Genomic DNA, 27,633 nt, shown 5'->3' with positions numbered 1-27,633 from the left:
TACCCAGCACTTTTCAAACCACACTCAAGCTTATGGTTATTGTCCCCAGCACTTCTAAAAACAAACTGACGCCACTGTGCAGTATGCCTATAGCATACTTAGCAGACGTCAACAGTGTCGGGCAAGTTACTTCAAAGGTGTAATGCATTATTTATTACTTGTTACTGTCATTTCAAAATAACTAGTTACATTACAATATTACTGTCTTTGAATTGTAAGGCATTACACTACTTTTACATTACTTTTGCATTACTTTCGCCAAAATAAAAGGAAATATGGATTTGGTGTTCAATAGATCTTCTTGTGTTCAATGCAGGTCATTACACAGCAGAAGGTGATGTGGTATGGCATAATGACTGAGCTAGGCTTAAGGCCAACAAAAGTACAATATAATGGTCGCAGTTATGGCTCATGGTGCAATATTTTATAATAGAAATACTGTAACTTTAGGTATTCATATTGAAATCGATAGTGCTAGAGCCTACTACTGTACAGTATATTGATCTTTAAAATGTATATTCCTGTAGTTTTGACCTAACCAGATTTATCATGACATGAGCATTACTACTATGAACAAAACAAAGCCAAGACAACAGTTTTGACTCTTCAAATAAAGTGTTTCAAAATTCACAATCCGTCAATGTCATTAACAATGTGTTTCCCTGAACAATGAGTGAACTAAAAACCAACAGGTATTGTGCTTTGTCAGCAGATAAAACATTTGACGCTATTGAGAATGAGGAGTCACGTGATTTTTGGGGAGGGGAGGGGAGGGGTTTGAGCCCGTCCGCCATGATGGCATCCACGGCTATCGGTTGCCAGGGGCAACGTTGTCAGAGCGGCATAGAGACAGATGAGGAAATACGCAACATATCCAACATGATGGATATTTTCGGAATGTTGAGTGAAGGGCAATTTCCACAAGCACCGTCACGGAAGCGGCACGGCAATAAAAACGTTCGCCGAAGACATTAGAAACCATTATAGTCGATGTAGGCTATTCCACTGGATACGGCACGGCACGGTACCAAACCGGCACTACTTTTTTTTTTTTTTTAAGTTGCCGGTTCGCAGCCGTGTCTCAGAACACTTGTACAACCATTCAGTTTATGATCTTTATTCATTAATTGCGCCGCGGCCGAACTGACGCGGATATACTCTGTTATTATGTAAGCATAAGCACCGCGGAAACCACTGCTGTCAAAAGACGCTGATCCATTTTCACTGTTGACGCGAGTTGCTCTAGTTCTACCTCCACGGCCCTGCAGCGGGCAATTATCGGACAAGATTGTCCTGTAGTGTGTGATGTTCTGTCTTGTGTTCGAATCTCATGTATTTGTATTTCTTGTGTGTAATCTCATGTAATTGTATCTCTTTATGTGTGTGGTGTACATCCGACTCAAAAATCTTGTAGTGTGGGGCAGCCTTCACACAAATGCATGTTTGATTATATTTGTGAGTCAAACCGTTGGTGTAACGTGTTTTTCTTTATTATTGTATAGTCATTACATTTGTTCATGGTAGTGATTCAGAAAATCATAAACTGGATAGAGCACATTTATATTTTTTACAGTGTGGATTTAGCATCCATAGTAAAAACGATGTGTAAAGAATAACACAGGGTGTTATGCCTTTTTCATTCAATATCTGTAGATTAACAGTTTTGGGAATGGGACAAATCATCATCCAGATACATATGGGCAGGGAAAAAAACCTAGGGTAAGAAAAAAACTGCAGCTGCCGTCATAACCTCGCTCTTCAGTCATGACAAATGTGGGAGACACACCATGAACGGTTTAAGAACAGTAATTTATTTAACAAAAGGCAATCGATTTAACTAATCATTAACAAGGTGTGGAGTGTGGATATCAGTGGAATCAGTAGTGTGAGGTGTGCATGAGGGATGATGTTGTAAGGTGCATCCCAGAGGTGGGTGGTGATGTAAAAGCCCACGACCATGTCGATGGAGTAGTGTTTGTTAGCCGCCACAATGAATCAAATCCCAAACTGGTTTAACACCCAGGAGATGGTGTGCATCAGACACACCCAAACCGGTTTAACAACCAGGAGATGGTCTGCATCAAATCCCAAGTTTGTGGAGTGTCTGCAATTGAAAGGAATCATGAAAGGATAAATCTATACTTTGTCTGTGTTTAAGCCTGGTGTGGCATAAACATGGACACAAAGCATTTTCATATATATTTATAAATAAAAATAAATAAATGTTCACCCACCAACCCATGGCCCATTTATTGTGAAAGCCCTGCAGAGCTGGCAGAATTGAGAGCAGAAGCCAGAGTGTGAGTTCTGAGTAGATGTCCTGCAGCCCCCCTCTTTTCCCCTTTCCTGCAGCCTGTCGCTAAATAAAAACAGTCCTTGTTAGAGGGCCCCCCTTTATTTTCTATGGATTACCACATTGAAGAAACCCTTGGTGTCTAGAAGTCCTCTGGTCAGTATTCTACCCATATACTCACTGTAAGGTTCTATTTTTGCTACAATTATTAGTTATTAAGTTATTTATATCCATATTTATTCTTTTTATTTTACTACTGCATGAGACCATCATTATTTCCTTATGGATGCCCATGGAATAGGAATCATTGAGTTTTCCAGTACTTGGTCAACACACTATGCAACAACTTCTATCAAAAGTTTTAAAACAAGCATCTGGCATCGTTAGGTAGCAATTCCATCGACAGTAGCCTACCAGCTCAACTCGCCACGACTTAGTGCTGCACAACTTGGTTTGGTTCCGGTGTTACAACAGGTGTTACACCGAATTCTGCGACCCACCGAAAAGTGTGACCCCAGGGGGCGGGTCTTTCTTTTCTTGATACAAACGTTAATTCTAAACAGCCTTTTACACAGTAGCCTATAATAGGAAATGCTCAAAGGTAAATCTACGTAATTAAAGACTGACTGTAGCTTTTAATGGGGAAAGAAGCAACGGTGATGGACCGTACTAAACGCCCTATCCATTGTCTGGGTCTGTAAAATGCTAATCAAATCAAATCAATTTATTAAGCACAATTAACAACGTGGTGAGGGAGTGGGGAGATCTTATGTTTTATTTATGTTTTTGTTATAATGCACACCGTTTTTTCGACTTCATGCCTGTCTATTTCAAACTCGTGCTGCGTGCATGTTGCAGAAAATGTGCAACAGCGCCCCCTGGGGTCACACTTTTCGGTGGGTCGCAGAATTCGGTTTAACACCGGCCCGTCGTGTTTCCATCTAAAAAAGTAGGCCTACCTATTCAACGCGGGTCGTCATTAGGTTTTAATCCCGGGGGACAGGATTCCCGGGAAATCTGATCGAGACTATTTCCTGATTCCCGGGAAAGGTTATGATGGGAAATAAAATTAAAAAAAAACGCAATAACTGCGCGTCTGTTGTCATATGGTAACGATGGAGGCGAAAATCGAGCCCTGGGAAAGGAACACACACGAAACAGCGAAACGCTGATCCGTGTCCCCCTTGGGAGCCGGTCCGTGGACTCCAGCCACGCCGGACACACACAACCACGCGCAGCCTGTCTAGCCCTGGGAAAGGAGTGACACACAGGGCGAAACGCCTGATCAGCTCGCTTGGAACCTCGACGGAGGTGCTACTAAAAAAAGTACCAGGTACCAGGTACTTTTTTTGGCAATGGAAACGCAAAAAAAAGGCGGGCCAAGTCGAGGCGAGTTGAGGCGAGTTGAGCTTGTACTGTCGGTGGAAAAGGGGCCCATAAGAAGTACTCATTACATTTCCGTGCACAATTTTTCATACCTGGTATGCAGTTTTTGAATGTCACCCTGCACTCTCCACACATATCCAGAGTGTACATTTGGTAAAAGTCTGCCCTGTATTCTGCTGAGAACTTGGTCCAGTTTGCAACACCTGTTGGAGACAATTTTGAGAAAAAGATGATTTCTCAAATTGATTTAACATGGAAAACATGCATTATATAACCATAACTAGCTATAGCCGTTTTTGTAATCTTACTGTCAAGCCACAGAAAATGCAATTTACTCCTGAAGTATTCCATTTCCACCACTGCTTTGAAGGAGCAAGGCACCAGGGACAGGGTCATTAAAGCTCCGTCTCCATCATGAAGGACCACCTCAGCAAATATGATCTCCAACAGGCAAGATGGCAACTGAAACAAATAAGATTATTCTATTGAAAGACATCTCCAGTTAGTATTAACCCAAACAGCATTAATAGAAATACTGAATGAGCACTGAATGTATTCAATAAATATTGTATTCCCAAAAATAGAAAGATGCAAACAAACAAAATCAAAAATAAATTATTAATAAATCAAATACCTGCTCAATAGATGTTGCCAACTCCTGCTACTGCTGTGTTATGGGCTCTATCCGTCTTTCCTATTCCTACGTATATGTCATAGGGCTGACGTTAGCAAGATGAAACATCTAAAATCCTCAACTTTTACTATAGAAACCAGGGGTTTGTTGGTACACACATTAACAATTTCAGATTTAAATTGCTGACCTGAGTGAAGTCAAACGTCCAGTCCAGTGCCATGTGTAGTGCGTACTGTAATCCATATTATAAACGGTTTACATTCTTTTCATATGATAGAACAGAGTTGATACAGAGTTGTTACTGTACATATAAACCATGTCAATGATCCTATTCTCTTGGCACCTGCTTATGTTATGTTTGATGCCGAGGTGCACAATCCCAGCACTTATTTATCACTTACTATTAGCATGAACACACTATAGTCCATGCTGCCTTAAATACAATTACATTTCTTGATACTACATCAATGCATAGCACATTTCACAAGGCGTATAAAAGTCCAACATTTCCATCAACTTGTTTGAAACAAATGCCCAGGATCCTGACACTTATGTGTTGCAATGGTGCTATAAAAGACAAAAGGATAGCATGCTGAAATACACTATTAAAGACCTCACATGATTGTGATGTGACGTGACCTTTGTGGGCAACATTTTAAACCATTTAAGCTTGCTGTTCCATGCTTCATTTTGAATAGTACCTTGTCCATCAACACAGACAATCAATTGCCTGTTAATTGGCTTCCATTATTGGTTTAAGTAACAGTGGAGCAGGTGTGCATAGTATGACTCCAGGCTGTGCTACCTTGATCGCCACAAATGTAATGAACACATCACCAGAAGGCTTTTTTGAACACAGCAGACGCAACATTGAACGGTTGCTAATTCTCTACTAGGAATATTGAATGGTTCCTAAACATTATGAATAATAATATAACATCATTCAAAACACAACTTAACGAAACATTCATTTACGGGAACAATTAATGGTTCCTCAATATAAGACTGAAAACTGAACATGGATAAATAATGCCAGTCTCCATAGCCATTAAGCTTGGAGCAGGAATCAAGAAGACGAATCCTCTTAAGTTTAGGCTTCAGGACCTGTAAAATATACCGTAATAAACCTACAGTTTAGCTTCATAACAATTATCTGCAATAAAACTTATTTCACTCCTCAGTACACGTGAATGAGGCTTTGACATTCAACACTCAGCGACATCATGGACTTTCAATCTTCCTTCTCAACCAGAACAGGTATGCTAAAATAGTATTGTGGGCGCGGCTGGACCTTTCTAGGCAGGGCTGGTCGTCCAGCCACGCCTTCCCGCAGGCCGCAGCCGTTAGCTTCTCCATGCTGGGGGGCGGGGAGGAGTCATGAAGTGGTGGTGTTCACCGCCCCCCCCATTAAATTGCTTTGACCCTTCCATAAAGTAAAGAGCAGTCCTCCTTGAGGTTACTGATCCTCAGGTAGATGAATAAACACACGGCACATTTCTTAAGTCCTCATTTATTCGTTGTTCAAACTAGACAGGACTACAGCACCTAGACAACCTGTTTCCGAACCCCCTCTTTAAGCAAAGTACCGTAAAATCAACCAGACCCACTGATATACAACCATGAAGATAAAATAATAATTAAAAAAAACAAGACAACCATTTCAAACCATGCAGATAGACTGAGAAAACACACCACATAAATATCCAGTATTAGACCAAAAGTATGACAAGGAGGTACACAAGAGGGCTAGCAGCCAGGATCACAGCACAGATGCTAGTTGGGGGGGGCAGGTTCGGTACAAAATTACATCAGCTTTAAATCACACTCGAGGCCAACACTAGCAGCACACAAGCTAGGCTAAAGCAAGCATACAAAGTTCCAGTAGACAGATTGTAGTCCTACACAAGGCGCTAGGCTAAGGCTAGCGCACAACAGTTACGGTCCAACATGATACAAGAACAAGGCAAACGCTAGCAGCACAAGCTAGCACAAGCCAGGCTAACGCTAGCACGCAACCGTTTCTAAGACCCTGTCGTGCTAGTGTTAGCCTAGAGTTTGCATAACTCTGCTAGATGTAATGTTTGTAAAAAAATTAAATAAAAAAGGCGATAGCTATGCTATTTGAGGTCTACATCATATCAAAGCAGGGGATTGTTTTGTACCAAAAAAAAAGTACATCTGCTTATTCTATTCTTTAGATTTGAGGATCACAGAAATACACACAAACTGAACATAAGCATAGGGAGTAAAATCCAGCATACAAGTGAGTGATTCATGGGGTCACAAGGCCTGACAGCGACAGACATTCTGCCCCATCCAGCATATGATAAATAGGTCCTTCATTAGTCCCAGCATGACCTCACCCCCTTTTTCTGTCTCCCCTGTCGAGGTCATTCAAACTCATAGAAATGTCACGGTTACGTCCTCATAAAGTACCAAGAGGCATCGCTTGTAAAGTGCCAAATAATTTATATATTGCTGCACGGTGGCCCGGTGAAGCCATTTGTTTGGGACTCGCCACCGTGGAAGATGACCAGGGCAGGAGGGCTGTAGCTTAAAGGAACTCCCGTCGACAGTTCAGGGAAGCTCGTAGTGTATTCTAGAGGCACAGAGTGCATGTCGGGGGGAGGGGGGTTAAAAGTGCTCTGATGATTGTATTGTTTATCCTACCCATAGTTCACATTATATAGTTCATAAAGATTAAAGCCTCCTCACAGCAACGGAACTCTTCCACGTCCGTCGAAACCCTGTCAATTAAAGTGGAACTACGTAAGAAAATCTAAAGTAAAGTCATCTAATATCAAAAACGGCCAGCAGGGGGCAGTGTGGAGCCAGGTTAGGAGGAACCACGGCTCCGCTCAACCACCACCACTCTGACCTCCGGTAAAACATGGTGGAAGACCAACGACCAAACAGAAATGTCCTTCATACATGGTGCACACAAGCACAACCTCTTCTCCTTAAAAAAGAGAACTCTACACTTTAAAATAAGGAAATTAAACAGCACACAAATACACCAAAATGGAAAAGAAAAGTTTGGAAAATAAATGATTGAAATAAAATAATTAAAATCTCTCCTGTTCGTTTCTGCGCAGATTGATCCAAGAGTTCCAATCGGTTGTACCGCAGCAGGTTTGACTTCCCTAGAGACTGTATAAAACATGAATAGAGTCTCTCTGGAGTGTCATTCCTCGACAGACCAGCAGGGGGAGACACAGTAGCAGCAGCAGTAGTAAGTCCAGGCTGCCTCGAGGGTCAGTCACCACTAGTGGAAGAAGGCATTAAGGCCACCAAACCAAAGGGGGGTGGGGGGTGAAAAGGCAGTTTTGGTAAGAAAAACCTCCAAGGAGTACCTTCTACAGACGGCACTGTTGTCATGGTAACTACACGAATGGCAACAGCACCTATGGACCTTAGTCAGCCAGTACCAGTCTTCTTAATGCTTGCCTGCACCCAGCGAGCATCCAGGAGATGCATCTCTTGGATGCTGGCTGGGTCTGACAACCCAGCTGGGGTTCAGAGCCAGCAGGGGGCCCCCCCAGAGGGGCGGGGGCCCCACAGAGGAGGAGGAGGAGGAGGGAGGGCTCATCGGGGCTGGGGCCGGGTCAGACCTCGTCTGGCGTTGGTGGACTGTCTCTGCTGGGCCAGGAAGGACATGGCTGGGCCATGAGAGGAGCCCACCCGCTCACCACTCACCTTTTGGTGCAGCGCCAGACCCTGGTGGACCCGGACAGAACCCGCACAGGGAGAACGCAGGAGAGAACCGTGAGAACCACATCGACAGGGAAGGGTTAAAAGGGGGGGATGTCAAGCCACCAGGTGTGAGTGTGATCAGCCGTTACAAGCCGTTTGAAAAACTGCCTTTCCCTGTGTTTTAGTGACATCACCAGTGGGCGTGTCCACCTAGATGTATGTTGGATAGATCAGTCCTCCAGCCTAACCAGTGGACTGTTAGAAAATGTTGCCGATCTATCCGTCATACATCTAGGTGGACACGCCCACTTGTGATGTCACTAAAACACAGGTAAAGGCAGATTTTCCAATGGCTTGTAATGTCTAATCACACTCACACCTGGTGGCGTGATATCACCCCTTTAAACGCTCAGTAGAACATGGAGGTGAGAGTGTGTGGTGCTTCGTCGGACGGTATGTTGTGCTGGCGTGTGGCCTCACCATGTTGTACCAGGCCGAGATGATCAGCTTCTCCTCCTGGTCGTGCCTGTTGCGGTTCTTCTCGTAGTCATTCTAAAACACAGACACACAAACGTCGATCAGAGTTTAAATAGCCCTTGTAGCCATAGTAACCAGCGCTACACCTTTAGGACCAGGTAATCAGTGTTACACCTTAAGGTAACCAGCCCTAGTAACCAGTGTTACACCTTAAAGACCCATGGTAACCAGCCCTAGTAACCAGCGTTACATCTTAAAGACCCATGGTAACCAGCCCTAGTAACCAGGGTTACCTCCAGGTGCTTGAGCCTCTTCTCCCTCTCCGTAAGCTGGTTCTTCAGGGCCGTGACCTCAGGGGAGGCCAGCGGCTGCTGCTGGGTTGGCTCCAGGGTCTTGATCACCTTCACACAGACACACACGTAAAATCAGTTTGGATTTGTATAAAGTGATAAAGTGAGTATAATGTTGTTAAATGTTTTAACACAGTTTCATAAGATGAAAATGAACAGTGGTGAAGTCTGCAGTAGTGCACACACATAAAGGAGGAAGGAGATAGGAGCCAACGTTTGCAGAGCATAATGATGACAGAATAATAAAGCCACGGTGGTGGGGGGTACTGACAGTGCGGGCCTTCTCCACGTAGTGCTTGTATCGGTCCTCCATCTGCCTCATGTCCTCGTCCTTCTTCTTCAGACTCTGCTGCAGCTCATCAATCTTTTTGGACACTGGGAGAGAGAGAGAGAGGAAGAAATATAGGTGTTTAGGGTTAGATACAGGGGTGTAGATGATTATGGAGAGAGAGGTAGGAAACAGTGCGGTCAGGTCAGCTTGTTCATGCGACTAATCCATGTTACACTGACATTGGGCGCATGATAAAAGAATTCCAAACAGAATTCCCCCTAATTTCCTAAATATATAGTACACTATATATAGTACATTGTATATAGTGCTCACTATATAGTGAATAGGTCATGAGGACACAAGTGAGTGACGGTTGCGAGAGAGAAAAGTTGAGGGTGAGGGAGAGAGAGGATTGGCAGATTGGCTCACATTTGTCCCCGCCCACTTTGGGCTCCAGGTCGTCGATCACCTCCTTCTTCTTCTGGAGGTCAGAGTGCGCCTCGTTCAGCTTCTCCCTGGAGCCACCACAAAAGAAGAACGCATGTTAGCACCGCGCTAGGGCAGGTAAAAGCTATCAGATAACCGGTTTAGCTTAGAGCCAGGGTGCATTTATGTAAATAATTGACCCATGCTAGGTGTTGACTGGTAGCAAGCGGCTAACGTCGCTAACAGTGACCCATGTTAGCTGGTAGTCAGTGGCTAACAGTGACCCATGTTAGCTGGTAGTCAGTGGCTAACAGTGACCCATGTTAGCTGGTAGTCAGCGGCTAACAGTGACCCATGTTAGCCGGTAGCGCGGCTCCAGTGGTGATGAAGGCCGCCGTACTCACAGGTGCTCCTCCAGCTTCTTCTTCAGGAGAGATGACTAGAGAGAAAAACAAGAGAACGGCCTTCAGCTACGCCCCAAAAATACAACCACAAACCCAGAGAGTACACCCTGAATTTGAAAGAGCGCGTCTTGAAGGGCTTTGGTGCACATCCACGCAAACAAGGCCACACACACACACACACACACACACACACACACACACACACACACACACACACACACACACACACACACACACACACACACACACACACACACACACACACACACACACACACACACACACACACACACACACACACCTGAGGCCAGCCAATAGGGAGGGGCCGTACTTACGATTGCCTGATTTTGGCGGGATGCGGAGAGAGAGAGAGAAAGATGGACAGACAGACAGACAGACAGGACAGGAGTTAGCGTTGAATCACCACAGCAAACACGGTTAATGTCCACAACAGCACACACACAAGTCCTCAGAGCAGACCTTCCTCCTTTCAGGACGGCTCACAGGAGGAGAGACTGGATTCCTTAAATCACTGCCATCGCTGACCCCCCTATTACCAAAATCACTGCCATCGCTGACCCCCCGATTACTAAAATCCCTGCCATCGCTGAACCCCGATTACTCAAATCACTCCCACTCACGTCCTCAGTCTTGCTGCCCAGGTCCTGAAGGGCCTTCTGGAGCTCCTCCACCTGGGAGCCCAGCTCGGACTTCTGCTGCTGGTTCAGCCTGAGGGAGAGAGGACGAGAGAGGTAGAGAGGCATGAGTCCAGAGAGAGAAAGCCGTAGAGACACAGAGAGAGGTAGAGAGAAAGAGAGAGAGACGTAGAGAGAGGCAGAGAGATAGACAAAAGAGCGAGAGATACATAGCCGAGGGAGGTAGAGCGAGGGAGGTAGAGAGACAGGAGAGCAAAACAGAAACCGAGGTGGAGGGAGCGATAGCGACAGAAAAAGAAAATGACAGACAGTTAGAGACAGACAGACAGCACGGTTGAGATTCATAATGACTTAAATACAATAAATGGATTTCTCCAAGAAAACAAAATGAGTCACTTTTCACAATAGAGCATTTCTCTAGGTAGGGAAGGTTACGACCAAGAAGGAAAGTTAAAACTAAATGTGACCTTGTCCATCAAGTTGACAGTAGTGCTCATGTTGTTGACAAACTGATCTATTGACAGAAACACAATGTTTCATCCAAGATATGACCACCTAGTGTCTACATCTATAGACATGCTAGGTAAGTGGACTGGGAAATACTCCCACTGCCCCAGAATAACAGGTCACGAGCCCGCGAGTGTACTAGTGGTTCTATAAGCTTCTGCAGTTCACCGGTTGGCCAGCTGAGGGCGGTGGTGTGTTTTCAGAGCGTCAGAGCCAGCCGGAGGTAACCGCCCACACCCTGGACCTGCTACTGTACACACACGCACACATTACCGCCCACGTGTCCACATGCCCACAGGCACGTAAACATGCAAACACCACACACACACACACACACACACACACACACACACACACACACACACACACACACACACACACACACACACACACACACACACACACACACACACACACACACACACACACACACACACACACACACACACACAATCTGGCTGTGCTGTCCTTCTCGGCCCACTCAGAGCAGAGGGAGTGCTGACATTTAGAGCCAGCACTCCTACCATACGGCCCGCGTGACAGAAACACGCGGGCCGTGGGAACACGTGTGAACCGGGGGAACCAGTGCGTTCTGCTGGAGAACACGGCGTGAACCAGGAGAACCACCACGGTCTGCTGGAGAAGGCTGAGGAACCAGGGTATGATACGCAGGGTAAGCCCCCCACAGACCCCCTCCACGCTACCTGGGCAGGTTTAATGACGTCAAGGTCGTTTGGCGTCCGATCGATGGATACTGAACAGGGGTGGGCGGTGAAGGCCGAGGTATAATAACACTGCACTGAACAGCCGCTGTGGTCATTAGCAGTTAATCTGTTGTTTCCTGCGCTCCTGCGCTGCTGCACACACACACACACACACACACACACACACACACACACACACACACACACACACACACACACACACACACACACACACACACACACACACACACACACACACACACACACACACACACACACACACCTGTTGTGCGTCTCCAGGGCGTTGTTGGTGCGCTGCACCTCCTCCAGCTGGGCCTCCAGCTCCGTCAGCCGCTGCCTGACACTTTCCTCCTGGAGGCACAGCATCCTGTTCTCCGTCTGCAGGCGCCCCACCGTCTCCCTGGAAGTGGGGGGGAAGGGGGTGAGCATCCTCCTCCATCACAGTCACCCTCAACCCAGATCACTGAGAGCTGGGTTGCCAGGTGTGCTTGCTCGGCTTCCAGGTTAGTTTGCTGGGTTGCCAAGTAAGTTTACTGGGTTGCCAAGTAAGTTTGCTAGGTTGCCAGGTAAGTTTGTACAGGGCCAGATTTGGTCTCATATGTTGGCTCAGTGGAAAGCATATATGAGAAACTAAAACTAAAAACAAACAAATATAAACAATTAAAGGTGGATAAGATGTGAATTTACCATTATAGATTATGAAGAGCCAACACTTTAGACTGCATTACCTAGATGGGAGAATTCCGTCGGGTTCCATTACAACAGAAGAACCTTCCTATGAAGAACCAGAACCCCAATAAAGAAGTCTCTTTATAGCCCCTCTCCCTCTGTCGCGGGCCGACCGTACCGCTCTGACATGTGTCGTTGCTGCAGACGCCAATTGCGCATTTCTCTGCTAATAATAAACTTGAGGCAGGGCTTTCATGAAGTCTTGGCAATTAGTCACGAAGCGCGGAGTGGGGAGAATATGGGGCGCGAGTGGGCGAGCAGATTTCACATGGAAGAACGTTCTTTATGGGGCGAGCATACTGCTGCATGGCCCCGTGCTAGGAGCCAGGAGATGAGGAGAGGACTTACTTGAACTCTGTGGGCATGAACTCCGCTGCTAGGCTCCCCACTGGGCCTGAGTCTCCACACAGACCTAGAGAGAGGAGCAACTATTATCAAGAATATAGAAACTAGACTCTAGATCAGAATAAGTATTTTCTAGAAAATAATATAGAAACTATTTTCTGGATCAAAGTAAGTATTCTCCAGAGAAGAATATACTAACTATTCACTAGATCTGAATAACTTCTCTAGAAAACAACTGGGTAACTTCTCTCTAGAGGAGAACAGTTCTCTGGAGAACACAGTAACTTCTCTGTAGAGGAGAACACAGCAACTTCTCTGTAGTGGAGAACACAGCAACTTCTCTCTGGAGAAGAACACAGCAACTTCTCTGGAGAAGAACACAGCAACTTCTCTCTGGAGAAGAACACAGCAACTTCTCTCTGGAGAAGAACACAGCAACTTCTCTCTGGAGAAGAACACAGCAACTTCTCTCTGGAGAACACGGTACGACCTTTACCATACGGCTCCACAGAAGTCTTGACAGTAAAAAGGTCAGGGATGGTTGAGTCATGTGGGCCGACATGTGAGGTTAGTCGACGCCAAGAAGCACATTATTCACAGCCCTGACAACGCATGTCATTAATGTGGAGGATTGGTGCAGAAGGACAGCCACCAGTCTCACTCTCAACAACACATTTCAACCACCTGTCTCACTTTCAAATACCCAGTCACACCATCATCCATTCGTCTCACTCTACCACCTGTCTCACCTGCCATGTATCACTCACACTTACCTACGATACTCTGACCCACATGTCGCCGCCACCCGTCTCACTCTAAGCAACCTCTCACTCTAAATTATACAAGTCACCAGCCCTGTCACAGTCCAAACCCTCAGTCTCACCCACCTGTCTCGCTCTAAACCACCCGTCTCACCCACCTGTCTCGCTGAGCCCTTTCTGCTGCACCTGGACACAGCGCAGCTCCTCGTTGGTCTCTCGGAGTGTGTCGCGCTCCGACAGCAGGCGCTGGGACACCACACAGGTGAAGGATGAAGGATTAATGATTGGTGCTTTATCGATTGATAGGATTTATGAATGATGGATGGATTACTGAATGAATGATGTATGACTTGACAAACAAATAATGATGGTGTGCGGATGATGAGCGAGTGCACGGATTATAAATAGATGGATGTGGATGAATTCTGAATGGAGGTTAAAGGGGGACTTTACCTCCTTCTCCTTGACCAGGGCATCGTACTTGTCATGGAGGTTCTTGTACTCAAACTGCCACTTCTCAGCCTTCATGGCCTCTGAAGAGTGTCTGGAGTCCAGCTCATGGACCTGAGACAGGCAGAGAGGGAGAAGGACAGGCAGAAACGTACTTAGTCCCAATAGGTTGAGGAGCAAAGTTTAACACGGCATCACAGTAAGAGACCAAACTGTCAAGAACCACCAACGACTCATCCAATCACCACACACACCTCCTCCTAATCTCCATGACTCCCCCTCCTCACCTGTCTCTTGTAGGAGTCCAGCTCCTCCCCTCCTCCTCACCTGTCTCTTGTAGGAGTCCAGCTGCGACCGCACGGCGTTGGCCCTCCTCAGCTCCTCCTCCAGCTCACAGGTGCGCTGCATGTACACCGTGTTGCGCTCCTCCAGGAGGCGCACCTGCCTGCGCAGGTCCCCCAGGTCTTCCAGCCTCCTCTTGTAGGTCTCCACCAGCGCCTCCAGGCGGCCCGCGCGGTCCGAAGAGTGCCTGGGAGGGACAGGACGCACACGTTTTCATCGCTGCCGCTCAACTGCCAGAGTCCATTGACCTCTTAGTTATGACATCACAACAAACTCCCACTTTTTGATAGCTATAGATAGTTTCAATATCAGTATGTTGAAAGTGACACCCACACCCACACCATGGAATATAATTAAGCTTTGATTAGCTATCGCTATAAAACATACATAAGCTTTGACTAACCAGTGGTATGAATATCATCACCCATGAGCCTCACGCTATACATCAGCTTTGATTAGCTAGTCTTACGATCAATATTAGCAGTTATGCTATAAGCCTTCACTAGCTAGCGTGCTAAAGACCCAACCCCGGGCGGTTCTCACCGGAGGATGTCCATCTCGTCCTTCAGCGTCTGGGCCTCCTCGGCCAGGGAGGTGAGGTCCTCGTTGCGGCTCTGGAGGTCCAGCACCTCCCGCTGGAGCATGTCGGCCCGCACGCGCATGTCGTCGCGACTGTTCTCCAGTCTGAGGCGGGAGGAGGAGACAACATGGCTGATCAACACGGGTTACATAAACAGAGTCCGGTGAATAGAGCTACTGTGGGGAACGAGGATGGCCTACAGCGAGACAACCAGAACCGTAGAACTCTAGAACATAGCCCTGTGTGTCTGCTACGTGCGTAGTGGTCACATGGAGCCTCTGGTGTACTCATTCATCAAATCCATTTAGATTCTAAACTCCATTCTGGGGGACAGTGTCCCTCAGAATAGTTTGTTTCTGAATCTTCAACTAGATTCTCCTCATTAGACCTTTGATTTGAGCATTCACTAAAGAGAGACCAAGACACATTAAGAGAGCAGTTTATACATTTGCCCTTTTCTGAATGGCTCACACTTGTCCCATGTGATATGTAGTATGACGGTTCAACACAGCACGCCTTGTCCTTTCAATTTAAACTTGCCCTGCTTTTCCTGATCAGCGAAATCAGGCACAACCCCCTGTTATCTAACGGCATCCAATCCTGCGTGTATCCCCAGTGATTGACAGCGGGAGTGGCCTATCAGACCTGTAGTTCTCCTCCTGCATCTGCTCCATCTGGCTTTGCAGCAGGAGCAGCTTCTTGCCGGTGATGGCGGTGGGGTCGTGGGCCCCGCTCAGTCGCTCCCTGAGAGAGCGAGCTTCAGCCTGCAGGGACGAGCGCTCCTCCATCACAGTGGACAACTGGGGGGGGGAGAGAAAAAGAGCGAGAAAGACAAAGAGAGACAGATAGAGATACAGACAGAGAGAGAGAGAGAGAGACATGTCATTGCTGCGGTTGTGAATCGAGGAAGTGATTATGGAACAGCAGTCAGGCGAGAAAGTGGCCTGAAAGTGGAGAAAGTGGAAACACGCCGTTGATCACTGAACGCAGTCATAGAGAAAGTAGCACACACATAACCGCCACGTTCAACATGCTCAACCATTTAATGGCCGTTAGTCAGATGGACCATCCTCCCCTCTGCTGCACTCAGCATCGGCAGCACATGGAGGAACTCAGGCAGGGAGTGATGAAGGGGGCCTTCAGAGGATCTCAGTGGCGGGGTCAGAGGAGGGGAGCAGGTGGAGGGAGAATGCAGAGGGGTGGGCTGTGTGTTGGGGTGCAGTTAGGACGAGCTGCGCATTCCGGCATTCTGATGGGTGAAGGGTGTGGTGAAGGTGAAGGGTGTGGATGGAGGGAGAGGATCGTGGAGGTGGAGGATGAGGGGGGGGGGGGGGGGGGGGAGATAGAGGTAGGGGAGGAGGTGGTGAATGGAGTTTAGAGGATGGTGATTGACAGCTGGGCGGAGCTCATGGTGAATGGAAGGGTGGAGGAGGGGCTGGATGGAGGGGTGGAGGTAGTGGCGGTGGATGAGGCGATGGATGGAGGGAGGGGGTGTATACTCACCTGCAGGCACATCATCCCAGTGTGAGTACAGCAAAACACTCAACACCTACACTGAGCTTCAAGCACAGATAGCATGCTTTTAGCATGGGGGAGCGAGGCAGGTCACAGGTTGTCAAAACATGACCGAGGACTGACTCTAATATTGAGTCACCATGGGTTCTGTTACATGACTCATATCACGTCAATAGAGTTATTGGCTCCGCTATTGCAGAGGTGAAGCGCTAGAACTTAAAAACTAGGTCAACACTAGTGTGCTCAACACCATGCAAACATAGAGAACTGTCAGAACTGCTGGTTCCAGGCAGGCCATCTAGGACAACTCTACCGCACGCGCACCGGGATTAACCACGTAAACACACACACAGAAAATACATTTACAATCCAACAACTAGCACAACAAACAGACTGTAGACAGAGGGCCGAGCCTCAGACAGCAGAGTCCCGGCCAAACCCAGGGGTCTGGGAGCGTATGAGGAGACCCCCCCCCGGTGCCCACCTGTAGCTCCAGGGTCCGGCAGTGCTGGCCCAGGTCCTCCTTCTCATCGGCCTCCTCGCTCAGGAAGTAATACTTCCTGGACTGGAGAGAGGAGACAAAGGAGGAGGAGTCAGCGGTGGCAGGGAGTGGACAGGAGGATAGGGAGAGAGTACAGTACAATAGAGGGGGAGAGGCAGGTAGGACAGGATCAGGAGGGAGCAACAGGGAGAGGGGGAGCAAGGAGATACAGTACAATAGAGGAGGAGTCAGAACAATAGAGGAGGAGTCAAGAGGAGAGACGCTACACTAGAGGAGTCAGAGGCAGGTAGGAAAGGTGAGAGTAAACAGCAGAGAACGTGCCGGGGGAGGAGGAGGGGGGGGGGGGGAAGAAGAGAGGAGCCGCAAGGAGACGGAACAATGGAGGAGGTATCAGAGGCAGGCCGACAGTAGAGAGTCAACAGCAGAGAACTGGGCAGGAGAGGAGGAGGCGGGAAGAAGGGACAAAAGAGGGGGTGTAAGGGATACGTCTGGGTAAGGAACAGCCCAGAGAAAGTGTTTCCTAACCCTCACCTGGTGGTCAAAGTCCCCGTAGGTCTCTGGAGTCGCTGGGTCCGATGGAGGCTCTTTGGCTAGAAGCTGAACAAAACAATCATCTACGTCAGGCAGCACGTTGATTGGTTTGTTTTATTATTGAATTTATTACATTAATTAATGTTATGACAAGATACCTATCGCACATTTCCTCTGTCTGGGACTAATAAAGTATATCTAATGTTTATTTATGTATTGATAAAGATCTATGAGTTTCTTAGACTGCATGGGAGAAGGTGGGGGAAGGGGGGAGCAGTGAGTGTCACTTTACCTCCTGAATGGCTGTCATGACAACGTGCTGGACGGATTCCTCCAGGGTCATGATCTGCTGGATCTGCTCTGAGAGACAAGAACCAGAGACCGATGAGGTCACAGGCTAGTGAAGAACAACATGCTAACCAGAGAGCTAACACAGAGCAACTTGCTAACCAGCGCTAATGCAGATTAGCATTCTAACCAGAACGCTAATGAAGAGCAGAATGCTAACCAAAAGCATTCATATGGGTTTAGATTTGTTATTGTTTTGCGATCCGTTTGCTTCGGATGAGGAAATAAATCGGTCATCTGTAAAACATGCTCCATTGTTTTCATTTCATGAGCTCGAATTGCACTTAAAACCCGTTTGGAAACGACTAGGAACTGTAGTTTCGTACTCTGTTGGGCATGAAGACAGACAGGCATGGACCCCGTAAAAGACATTTGAACAATGCCCCCCCCCCCCCCCAAAATAATCGACATCTCATTTAACGTAATGAGATTGTTTATATGGCCAATTCACATATTAGTGGACAATCTGATAAAAAAATAAAAATAATCTGGCCCTCCAGACCCCCCCATCTTCCCTAGATCTGGTGGGGGGGGGGGGGGGGGGGGGGGGGGGGGGGGGTCAGTCCTGGGGGCAGCCTTCCCTGCGGCCTGCTCGCTCACCTTGCTTCTTCTCACAGCTGACGGCGCAGCCCAGCACCAGCTGCACCAGGCGGCCCAGCTCTGTGATGTCGCCGTGCTCCCCGATCAGGGCCACGTCGGGCAGGTGCTGCTCCGACACCTGGTGCCCTAGCACCTGAACCCCGGGAGGAGGTCCGGAGGAGGTCACAGAGAGAAGGTCACCGATGTGGGGTGTTGAAAACAGATCCGGAAGATGTAGATGAAAGGGGTTCAGTGTAGAAGAAGAAGAAGTAGTAAGTAGTATGAAGTAGAAGTAGTAAGACGAGGGGGAACGGAGCAGGGTGATTCATGAACAGATTCGTGAAATGTCAAAAAGATGGAAGACTGAATGATTCATGGCCGGGGGCTTTTGTTCAGAGAAGAAGACAAAAGACAAAAGCTCTCCTTACGTCGTGGTAGTACTCCAGCATGCTCTGGAGGATCTTCTTCAAGTTGTTGACCTGGAGGAACGGGATGACAAATGAAAACATCCCCCTGCTATACCAGATCAGATTATATTTCGAACAGAATTGTGACATGGAGGACTGATCAGGGGCGGCCCGGAGGGGGGGGGGGGGGGGGGGGAGTGATGTCACAGTGATGTCCCAGGGTACCTTGAGGCGCCAGTTGGAGTCGCTGTCCTCCTTGATTCTTCCCAGCCATGTCTCGTTAAACCAGGAGGGGTCTCTGTTAAAGACAGAACAGATCAGCCCCCCTCGCCCCACCACCCCAGGCGGCCCTGTGCGGTGACATTAAGAATGCACTGGCGCAGGGTTTAAAAGCCTCGTCTTTAAGCAACAGATGGCAGTAATGAACAGGCAGCGATACGACTCAACGCACATCTGCCGCCAGTCAGGAATGAATCAGAGTTGGCGGGTTTTCAAAACAAGGGAACATTCTGTTTCAGATTTCAAAATAGTTCTGTCCTCTTTGTTTAAATACGTGTTTGTTTACTTGTGTGAACAGAGAATACACAACATGCAGGAGGATCTCAGAGTGCAAAGGTCCTCTGGGTTGGACAGTCAGTTGGGGACACACACACACACACACACACACACACACACACACACACACACACACACACACACACACACACACACACACACACACACACACACACACACACACACACACACACACACACACACACACACACACACACGTAAAACAAACCACATCCAAGTTGTATAACCTCCTGATAAGCAAAATACGCTCCACACTCTGTGACTGGGTTTAACAGGTGTAGCCTCCAATCAGTTCTTTAGTAGTGCTCAGACACTTACATTCTGTGGAGCACGTGCGCTATGGCTACTCCTGTCGTGAGGTCTTTCTTGCTGGTACATGAAGGCACTTGGAAAGTCTGCAGCTAGAGACATTGAGATGAAGGTATGAGAGCTGTTAGTGAAATTAGACACCTGAACTGACTGACTGGCCTATACATTGAACACCTCTGCTGGGGAGTTTGTAGTGAAACACACTGGGGGTACACTGTAGTGCTTTGGTGTGGTTTAAGAAAACCTATTGAGGATGAGATGACGAAGATGAGTGCGTTACCGAGCTTACCCGTTTCTAGGAGGCAGGACAGACTAGTGCTTGGGGGGTTTGAACCCAAATGCCCACTTTTACCTGGAGGCATCCTTGAGCAAGACAAACCTCTGTCACTCATTAATGAAAAAACTTTCTTTGTATAAAATGGTCTGCTAACGAGTTAAATAGTCTTTATTTATTTAACATGAAACAAAAACCACATCAGCACACCAAATCCATCAGTATTCTTAATGTTCCAAATTGCTATTTAAATAGTTTCGGAGAAGCTAAGCTGCCTTACGAGTCAATGCCACAATTTAAACCCCCTCATTAGCAGGTTAAAAGTGTTACGTAAAGCTGTGGTTTAGCCTTGGTTTACTTTGGATTAGGACTGGGAACTAGTGAAATCTGTGTTTGGGTAAAGTGTTGTAAAATGCAGCGTTTTGTGGGACAGCAGCACGCTTCCAGGACGGCTGATCCTGGGTGACTTACTACTCAGTCAATTAATAAATAATCAGGGTGACGACAGGTGACAGGGTGAGGAGGACAGGTGACAGGGTGAGGAGGACAGGTGACAGGGTGAGGACAGGTGACAGGGTGAGGAGAACATTACTGAGCATTTTTTCGACGACCCAAACATGTCACACAGTTTACATGTTTATCTCTACAGTTGTTAGCTAGCGACCTGCACAGGTTAGCGTCTGTCACTCTGGACCACCAGTTCACGGGATAGTACACCAAAAAGGGCTTATGTGACTTAATATAGCCACGTTTACATAATCAAAAGGTCACATCGATGTAAGGGTGTCTACTTTAGTAAGCGATATCCCTCTTGGTTGGCGGTCGCCACCTGCTCCCCTCTTCGGAGCGGGGTCGATAACCTGCTAGCAGCGCTAGCATGCTAGCCGCTAAACTTACCCAGTTTAGTAGGGAATCACACAGTTCCGCCTTGTCCAGACTCATTCTCGGGTTTCTGTCGAGGAACCACGTCCTGTGCCCGGCTACGGCTAGCTTTTTACTTTTGGGGGGTGTTTTCGTAACTTAAGTTTGAACTCGAATTAGTACTTTTCTTTTCTTTTTTTTTTAAACCCCAGCCAAAAATTCCGTGCCCTTCCTCCTTTGCGTTCCAGCCGCGCTCTGAGCCCCACGAGCCGCCGTATTTACCGCGTTGGCATGGCAACGGATTACCCGCCATGTCAGAAGAATAACAAGCCAAATTAACTGGTTAAGATAGTGAATTAATTAATTAATTAATTAATTAATTTAAAAAAATCACCACATCAACAGAAAAACAAGGAATCACATTTTAATTTTACATTTTAATTTATTTCCGTTGTTTGTTCTCAAATATCAAATTTGATTAAACTAGTTAAATTAATTAGGAACAGGCGTGAACTGTGTGACATATTTATATTTGGGTTGTCGACAAAATGCTCAGTAATGTTTTGTTTTATAGGAGAGAAGAATAAAAGGCCACTAGATGGCTCTAGTTGACAAACTCCAAGCCTCTAATTCACACTCCTCAGATCACCTGTTAGTAATAACAGGTCTCTATCCTATCATTACGCTAATTAACAGAACTGCAGGTATGGTGCCAACAACAATATGTATATGTGGTATCTGTTGATGTATTATGTCTATCCTGCTAATTACATCAATTATATCATCAAGTACTCTATCATGGTAATTAGCTAACTTATCTGATCAATTATAAATATTCATGAATACAAACTACAAAGTGTTTGTCTCTGTCTTTATCTCACTCTATTCTGTGATCCCTCACTCAGTATTAAACGTCTATTCAACCAATACACACATTTTTATAAATGAACTGCTCTCTCAAGCCGTACTGGTTGACCTCCCCCTCAGCCTCCCCCACAGCCTCACCCTCAGCCTCACCCACACCCACACCCACTGCCCCACCCTCATCTAAATACACCTGTGCTAGCGGAGTGATGTTTCGCAATCCCCCGTTCCACTTCCTGTCTGCCGGTGTCCGAGGGAATGGCTGAGTCACATGTCCCTACAAGGAATGCCGTATATCAGTGGGACAGGAAGTCCTGTCTGTCTGATCAGTGTGGTATCAGAGAGGGAATGTCTACGGGACTCAGGACAAACACTGACTAACGCTACCTCTCAGCACACCAGGGTTTAAAGTCTTTATTACGTAGCCGCTTGTTTCAGAGCAGACTCAAATGCATTGACACTGGAAAGCCAGGGTTGGATTATTACAGTAAAACACTGTCTGTGTTTTCTACAGAGACATCTTCTTCTGGAAATTCTCGTTTGTCTTTTTCTTTTCCCACAATGCCCTGAGGCATTATTTACCTGTACTCCCCCTCCCCCCTCCAAAAGACAGTGACAGACAGACAGACATAGCAACATAAACACAGATAGGGAGACAGACAAAACAGACAAAACGACAGACAAGCAGAGAGACACACCCACAAAAACCCAGACAGACAAACAGACAGAGAAATACACATACATGAAGAAAAAGTGAGAAAGACCTACATAAACATAGACAGGCAGACAATCAGACACCCACATAAACTCAGACAGACAGAAAAAGACAGTGACAGATAGACAGACACATCAACATAAACCTAGACAGCAAGATAGACAGAGAGACAGAGAGGGAAAGAGAGTAACAGACAGACCCTCATAAACACAGATAGACAGACAGACACACCCACATGATGACAGAAAGAAGGACAGACAGGCAGAGAGAAAGAGACAGACACTAAGATAGAGAAAAAAGACAGAAAAACAGCCGACACGGCCAAATAGAAACTGAGAGAAACTGAGAAACTTGACAGACAGACCGATACACAGACAGACCAACATAAACACAGATAGACAGAGAGAGAATCACTAACAGACGGACACACACATGAAGACAGATGGACAGCTGGACGACACAAGAGAGAGAGAGAGAGAGAGAGAGAGAGAGAGAGAGAGAGAGAGAGAGACAGGCAGAGAGAAAGAGAGAGAGAGAAAGAAAGAGAGCGAGCGAAGAGAGGATGGGGGAGAAGGGAGGAAGTGGTGTGTGTGTGTGTGTGTGTGTGTGAGGGTCTCATTGGGGGGGTTAGTCACCCAGTGGGGAGCATAGGGTCTGACTAAGGGGGGGGGGGCGTTCCTGGGGGGTGTGGCCGGAGTGGAGGTTTGACTATTTTGGTCCCTTTCCTCCTCCTCCTCCGCTCTTATTCCTCTTTTCTCGCGCTCCCTCCGTCCTATTCCCCAGATGCGCTTCCTTCCTGAAAGTAGAAACGCAGTTACTTCTCTTCTTTTCCTACCGCTGTGACGCACGGCGGGGGGCCAGGGGGTAGGGGTGGGGGGGGGCAGCAGTTAGGATTGAGTAATTATAACATTTTTTTTAAGGTTGTGGTTTTGTTGCTTGGAAAAAAAACAAAAAAAACGAGCGTAGTTCCTTATTTCATTGAATGCTACGATGTTGAAAACCTGGAATTGTGGTCAATGTGGAGTGGATCAAACACGTAGCACGTAGCACATAGCACGTAGCACGTAGCACGTAGCATATTGCCCGTAGCATGAAGCACTCTTATCAGCACCCTGCCATGCCTCCAGGATTTATGACCTTAATATCTAAACGATATGAATTCCATCTTATGACTTCTGGAGCGCACAGCGAGGTTTAAAACGTGTTTTTCTTCCAGCAGACTGACAGAGCTGTGCTCTCTGGCAGCACTTCAGTCAGTCAGGCGGGATTAGTGCGGTGGGAACAACAAGACTCTTTACTCCTGAAATAAACTCAGTTTGTGTGCCGCTGCTCCAACGGGAAGTGTGTTCGGGAGCGTCGCTGCGCCTTTAAGAGCCAGTGGCGTGCCAGCCATTCCAGGCATTCAGGGCTTGAGTGTTCTGGAACGCTGGGGAACGTTCTGGAATGTTCTGGAATGTTGGCAGCGGCCGCGTGTGTCGGACTTCCCACCCCCGGGGAGTCCTCCAGGTGTTACTGGAGGAGCGGGAACACGGACGGGACGGGACGTGGGAAAACATGACCAGATCAATAACTAGACGGGCATAGAGAAACAGATGGGATAGCTGGCTGGATGGAGAGATAGATGGATGATGGATTGATGGATGGAAAGAGTGTTAGAATGTGGGAATGCGTGGGAGGCAGGGAGAGGGGGGTAGGGAGGGGAGGAGAGGCAAGGGAGATGGAGAGAGAGATAGAGATTGAGCGGGAGGGAAAAAGGGAGAGAGAGAGAGAGGGGAGGTGGTTGTGGAAGGATAGAGAAAAAGAAGGGGGAGAGGTGGAGGGATAGAGAGAAAGGGGGAGAGAGCTGGAGGCATAGAGGGAGGGAGAGAGAGGGGGAGAGAGGTGGAGGGAGGGAGACTGTGGGGGAGGTAGAGGATGAGGGAGGGAAAGAGCGTAGGCGTAAGGACACATGAAGGGGAAAAAGCAGCCTAATCAAGTCTTCTAGACATGAGGTCACTCTCACAAACATGGAGCACGGCGGAAGGGAAATGTCTGAGAGGGATTTACCGCTGCTTTTCAGAGTTTGTTTTTTCAAACTTTATCGACAACTCTCGTCTCTGACTAACACCACCGCATGGGGCCGTCTGCCAAGAGCAGGGAGCCCCCAGCCTACTGGGTGTGGTGAGCTCCACCATACTGCAGTGGCTGTTCAAAGCAACAAGAGAGTGTGTGTGTGTGGCGTAGTGCGGTGAATCAGGGCAGCTTCAAACTGAACGGCACTGGGTTCGATTCCCACAATGTCCGGAAACTGCTTGTGACCCCTGACCCCTGCCTGCTCCTTAACGACATGAACCTAGATTCTCTGTCACTCTGGATAACCATCTGATAACCATCTGCTCTGTGACAAGATGGATAGTAAATATTGGATAATTATAATTCCACCCGTCACATAAAAGTAGAAAACCGATGATAAAGACAGGACTTTCCACACGCACATTCTCTCTATCACTCACTCACTCACACACACACACACACACACACACACACACACACACACACACACACACACACAGAACACAGCCAGCGTACATCTGCCATCCACCAGGAGATATTCCAGTAAGGTGTCCCAGGAGGAGCAGCTCAGTGCTGGGCTGGTGTCTGGTCTCTCCCCTCCCCCCCTGCCCTGGAGCTCCGGGCTGGTGAGTGTTACGTAACAGAGCCGGGGTGACCCCCGTGTGTCGATCGATCGCAGCACCGATCTGACTCACGTTGCAGACTGGTGTATACACCGCGGGCGTGACACACACACTGGAATATGACCTGTTGGGCTGACACTTTCACATGTTCCTGGGGCGACTGCATTCTCTGCCCGAGCGGTCTCACTTGAGTACATGGCTCTGAGATTCAACCTATTCTCTTTCTTGATCTTCTCTTAATTCCTCCTTTTTCCTTCCTCTCCTCCTTCTTCGTGTTCTTTTTCTGGTCCTCCTGTTTCTCCTCCTCCTCTTCTCTCCTGCTTTTCATCTCCCTCTCCTTCACCCCACCTCCTCCTGCTCCACTGTCTCCTCTTCCTCCTTCCTCTTCTCCTCTCAAGCCCCCTTCCTCCTCTTCCTCCTCTTCTTCATTATTATGATAGAGGCCGAGGTGGAAAAGGAGGAGCCAATCAGCTGTGACAAACCTGTGGAAGCCCCCCCCCCCACATCCACACCTGTTCGTGTCCAATCAGAAGTGTGTCACCTTGTGTTCACTGTTTGCTTTTGTTTATCGGTGGTTTCAGTCTCTCTTTCTTTGTCCTTCTATCGCATCTGACCCTCTTACTCTCTCTCACAATCTCACACACACACACACACGAAAACCAACACATATGCTCATAACACTCTCCCTCCCTCTCTCCCACACGTACACTCACACACACACACACACACACACACTCTCTCTCTCTCCCACACACATACTTGCTCTCCATCTCTCTCACACATGTACACACACACACACACACACACACACACACACACACAAACACACACACACACACACACACACACACACACACACACACACACAAACAAGACTCGCTCTCCATCTCTCTTTCACACACACACACACACACACACACACACACACACACACACACACACACACACACACTGAGTCAGCTGAGTCAGCTGGACGTGGGGAGAGTCCCACCACAGATCCCTGTGATTATGTCCAAAAACCCCCGAGGGAATCCAGTGCCCTCACTATCTTTCTTCTCTCTCTCCCCTCTCCCTCTCTCTCTCTATCTTTTTTTTTTCTCTCTCTCTCTCTCTCTTTGTCCCTCTCCCTCTCCCTCTCCTTCTCCTCTCTCTCTCTCTCTCTCTCTCTCTCTGTCTCTCTCTTTCCCTCTCTCTCTCTCTGTGGGTGTGTGTGTGTATGATGGCTGGTTGAAGCAGCCTCACCTGACCCGAGTCAGACTGATTGGACTGTGTGTGGCCATCAACACACACACACACAATCTCCTGCGTGGTAACATGGAGCACCAGGCCAGTGTGTGAGGGGCCAGTGTGCGGGGGGCCAGTGTGTGGGGCCACAGCTGGGGTCCAGAGGGGCCCAGCTGTGGCCTGCATGTTCTAACACACACATGGTTTTACTGGTTTGCAATGTGGCTAAGAAAAGCACTGCTGAAATGTAAGCTAAGAGAGATGTGTGTGTGTGTGAGCTGTCAGTGTGTGTGTGTGTGTGTGTGTGTGTGTGTGTGTGTGTGTGTGTGTGTGTGTGTGTGTGCTGTGTCTGTTAGTTTGTGTGTCAGATTGAGTATGTGCTGTGTGTGTCAGGGTCTGTGTGTTATACCGTGTGTTACGCAGTGTGTGTGTGTGTGTGTGTGTGTGTGTGTGTGTTGTGTTGTGTTGTGTGGAGTGGGAGCCGAGTGGAAAGCTGGTACTGGAACGACCGGCGGCCATCCACCAATCACAGCGCAGAACAGATGGTGGGGGGGGGGGGGGGACTGACCTCGCCGGGGGCAACGGGAGGAGGGGGGTCTGCTCTATTCAGCAGCTGTACCACTGATATGAATATCAAATCACACAACGTATCGCAAGATGTTCATGGTCTGAATCAATTCATTGTTAGGATACATATTTTCAGTTCTGGACCCAAATCTGGTGTGGAAAAGTATTGACAACAATTACATTGAGGGCGTTTAGCAGACACTTTATCCAAAGCGACTTAGATTAAGACCATTTGTCAGAAGAAAGAGAAACAACAATATATGGCTGTCGGTACAGTAAGGATGTTCATACAACCAAGTGCCAAACACTTGGGGGGGTGCAGGTGAGTCATGGTGAAGTACTGCTTTCCGATATCTGCTATTTGGTCATTTTACAGACTACATCAGAAGAGACTCAGGCCCTGTCCCAATTCTCCCCCTTCCCCTAGATTTGAGCCCTAACCCTAGATTTTGCACGTTCCCGCAAAGGGGTAGGGTGTCCCAATACTTGAGCAAAGGCTGTTTTTCCCTTAAAATCAACCCTTGAACGCTCAGCTCAGGAGCTGACTTGCAGCTAAGGGCACTCAAAGCAAGTGTTCTTGTTCTTGACAATCTTGGGCCTGACAATGTCAGTACTGCAGTAATAATAAGTACTCTAGTGTATGTGTGTGTGTGTGTG

The 27,633-nt window shown here is 47.6% G+C and overlaps 1 protein-coding gene across 2 annotated transcripts; it reads right to left on the bottom strand.

Annotated features, from left to right (window-relative positions):
- Positions 1–5,813: 5,813 nt before the first annotated feature.
- On the bottom strand, positions 5,814–21,174 carry hook2 (hook microtubule-tethering protein 2). 2 transcript variants are annotated; one of them, XM_084488939.1, is made up of 22 exons: positions 20,968–21,174; positions 19,806–19,888; positions 19,137–19,209; positions 18,933–18,983; positions 18,526–18,658; positions 17,870–17,937; positions 17,578–17,643; positions 17,029–17,109; positions 15,675–15,829; positions 14,993–15,133; positions 14,435–14,636; positions 14,111–14,221; positions 13,816–13,903; positions 12,900–12,963; positions 12,085–12,222; positions 10,576–10,663; positions 9,935–9,969; positions 9,534–9,619; positions 9,105–9,208; positions 8,777–8,884; positions 8,487–8,558; positions 5,814–8,030 (listed from the first exon to the last, which is right to left on the bottom strand). In XM_084488939.1, the coding sequence occupies exons 1-22, from the start codon at positions 21,010–21,012 to the stop codon at positions 7,899–7,901; spliced, it is 2,124 nt and encodes a 707-aa protein (XP_084345065.1). In that variant the 5' UTR covers positions 21,013–21,174; the 3' UTR covers positions 5,814–7,898. The 2 variants fall into 2 exon arrangements, 1 of the variants encoding a protein (XP_084345065.1); XR_014683606.1 differs by lacking the exons at positions 5,814–8,030; positions 8,487–8,558; positions 8,777–8,884; positions 9,105–9,208; positions 9,534–9,619 and having other exon boundaries at positions 9,626–9,969; positions 10,270–10,663.
- Between the last annotated feature and the right edge of the window lie 6,459 nt (positions 21,175–27,633).

The sequence above is a fragment of the Micromesistius poutassou genome (assembly GCF_964030765.1).
Source record: "Micromesistius poutassou genome assembly, chromosome: 1".
NCBI lineage: Eukaryota > Metazoa > Chordata > Actinopteri > Gadiformes > Gadidae > Micromesistius > Micromesistius poutassou.
Note: the sequence above shows the minus strand (reverse complement) of the source record. Positions and strands in the feature narration are given on the sequence as shown.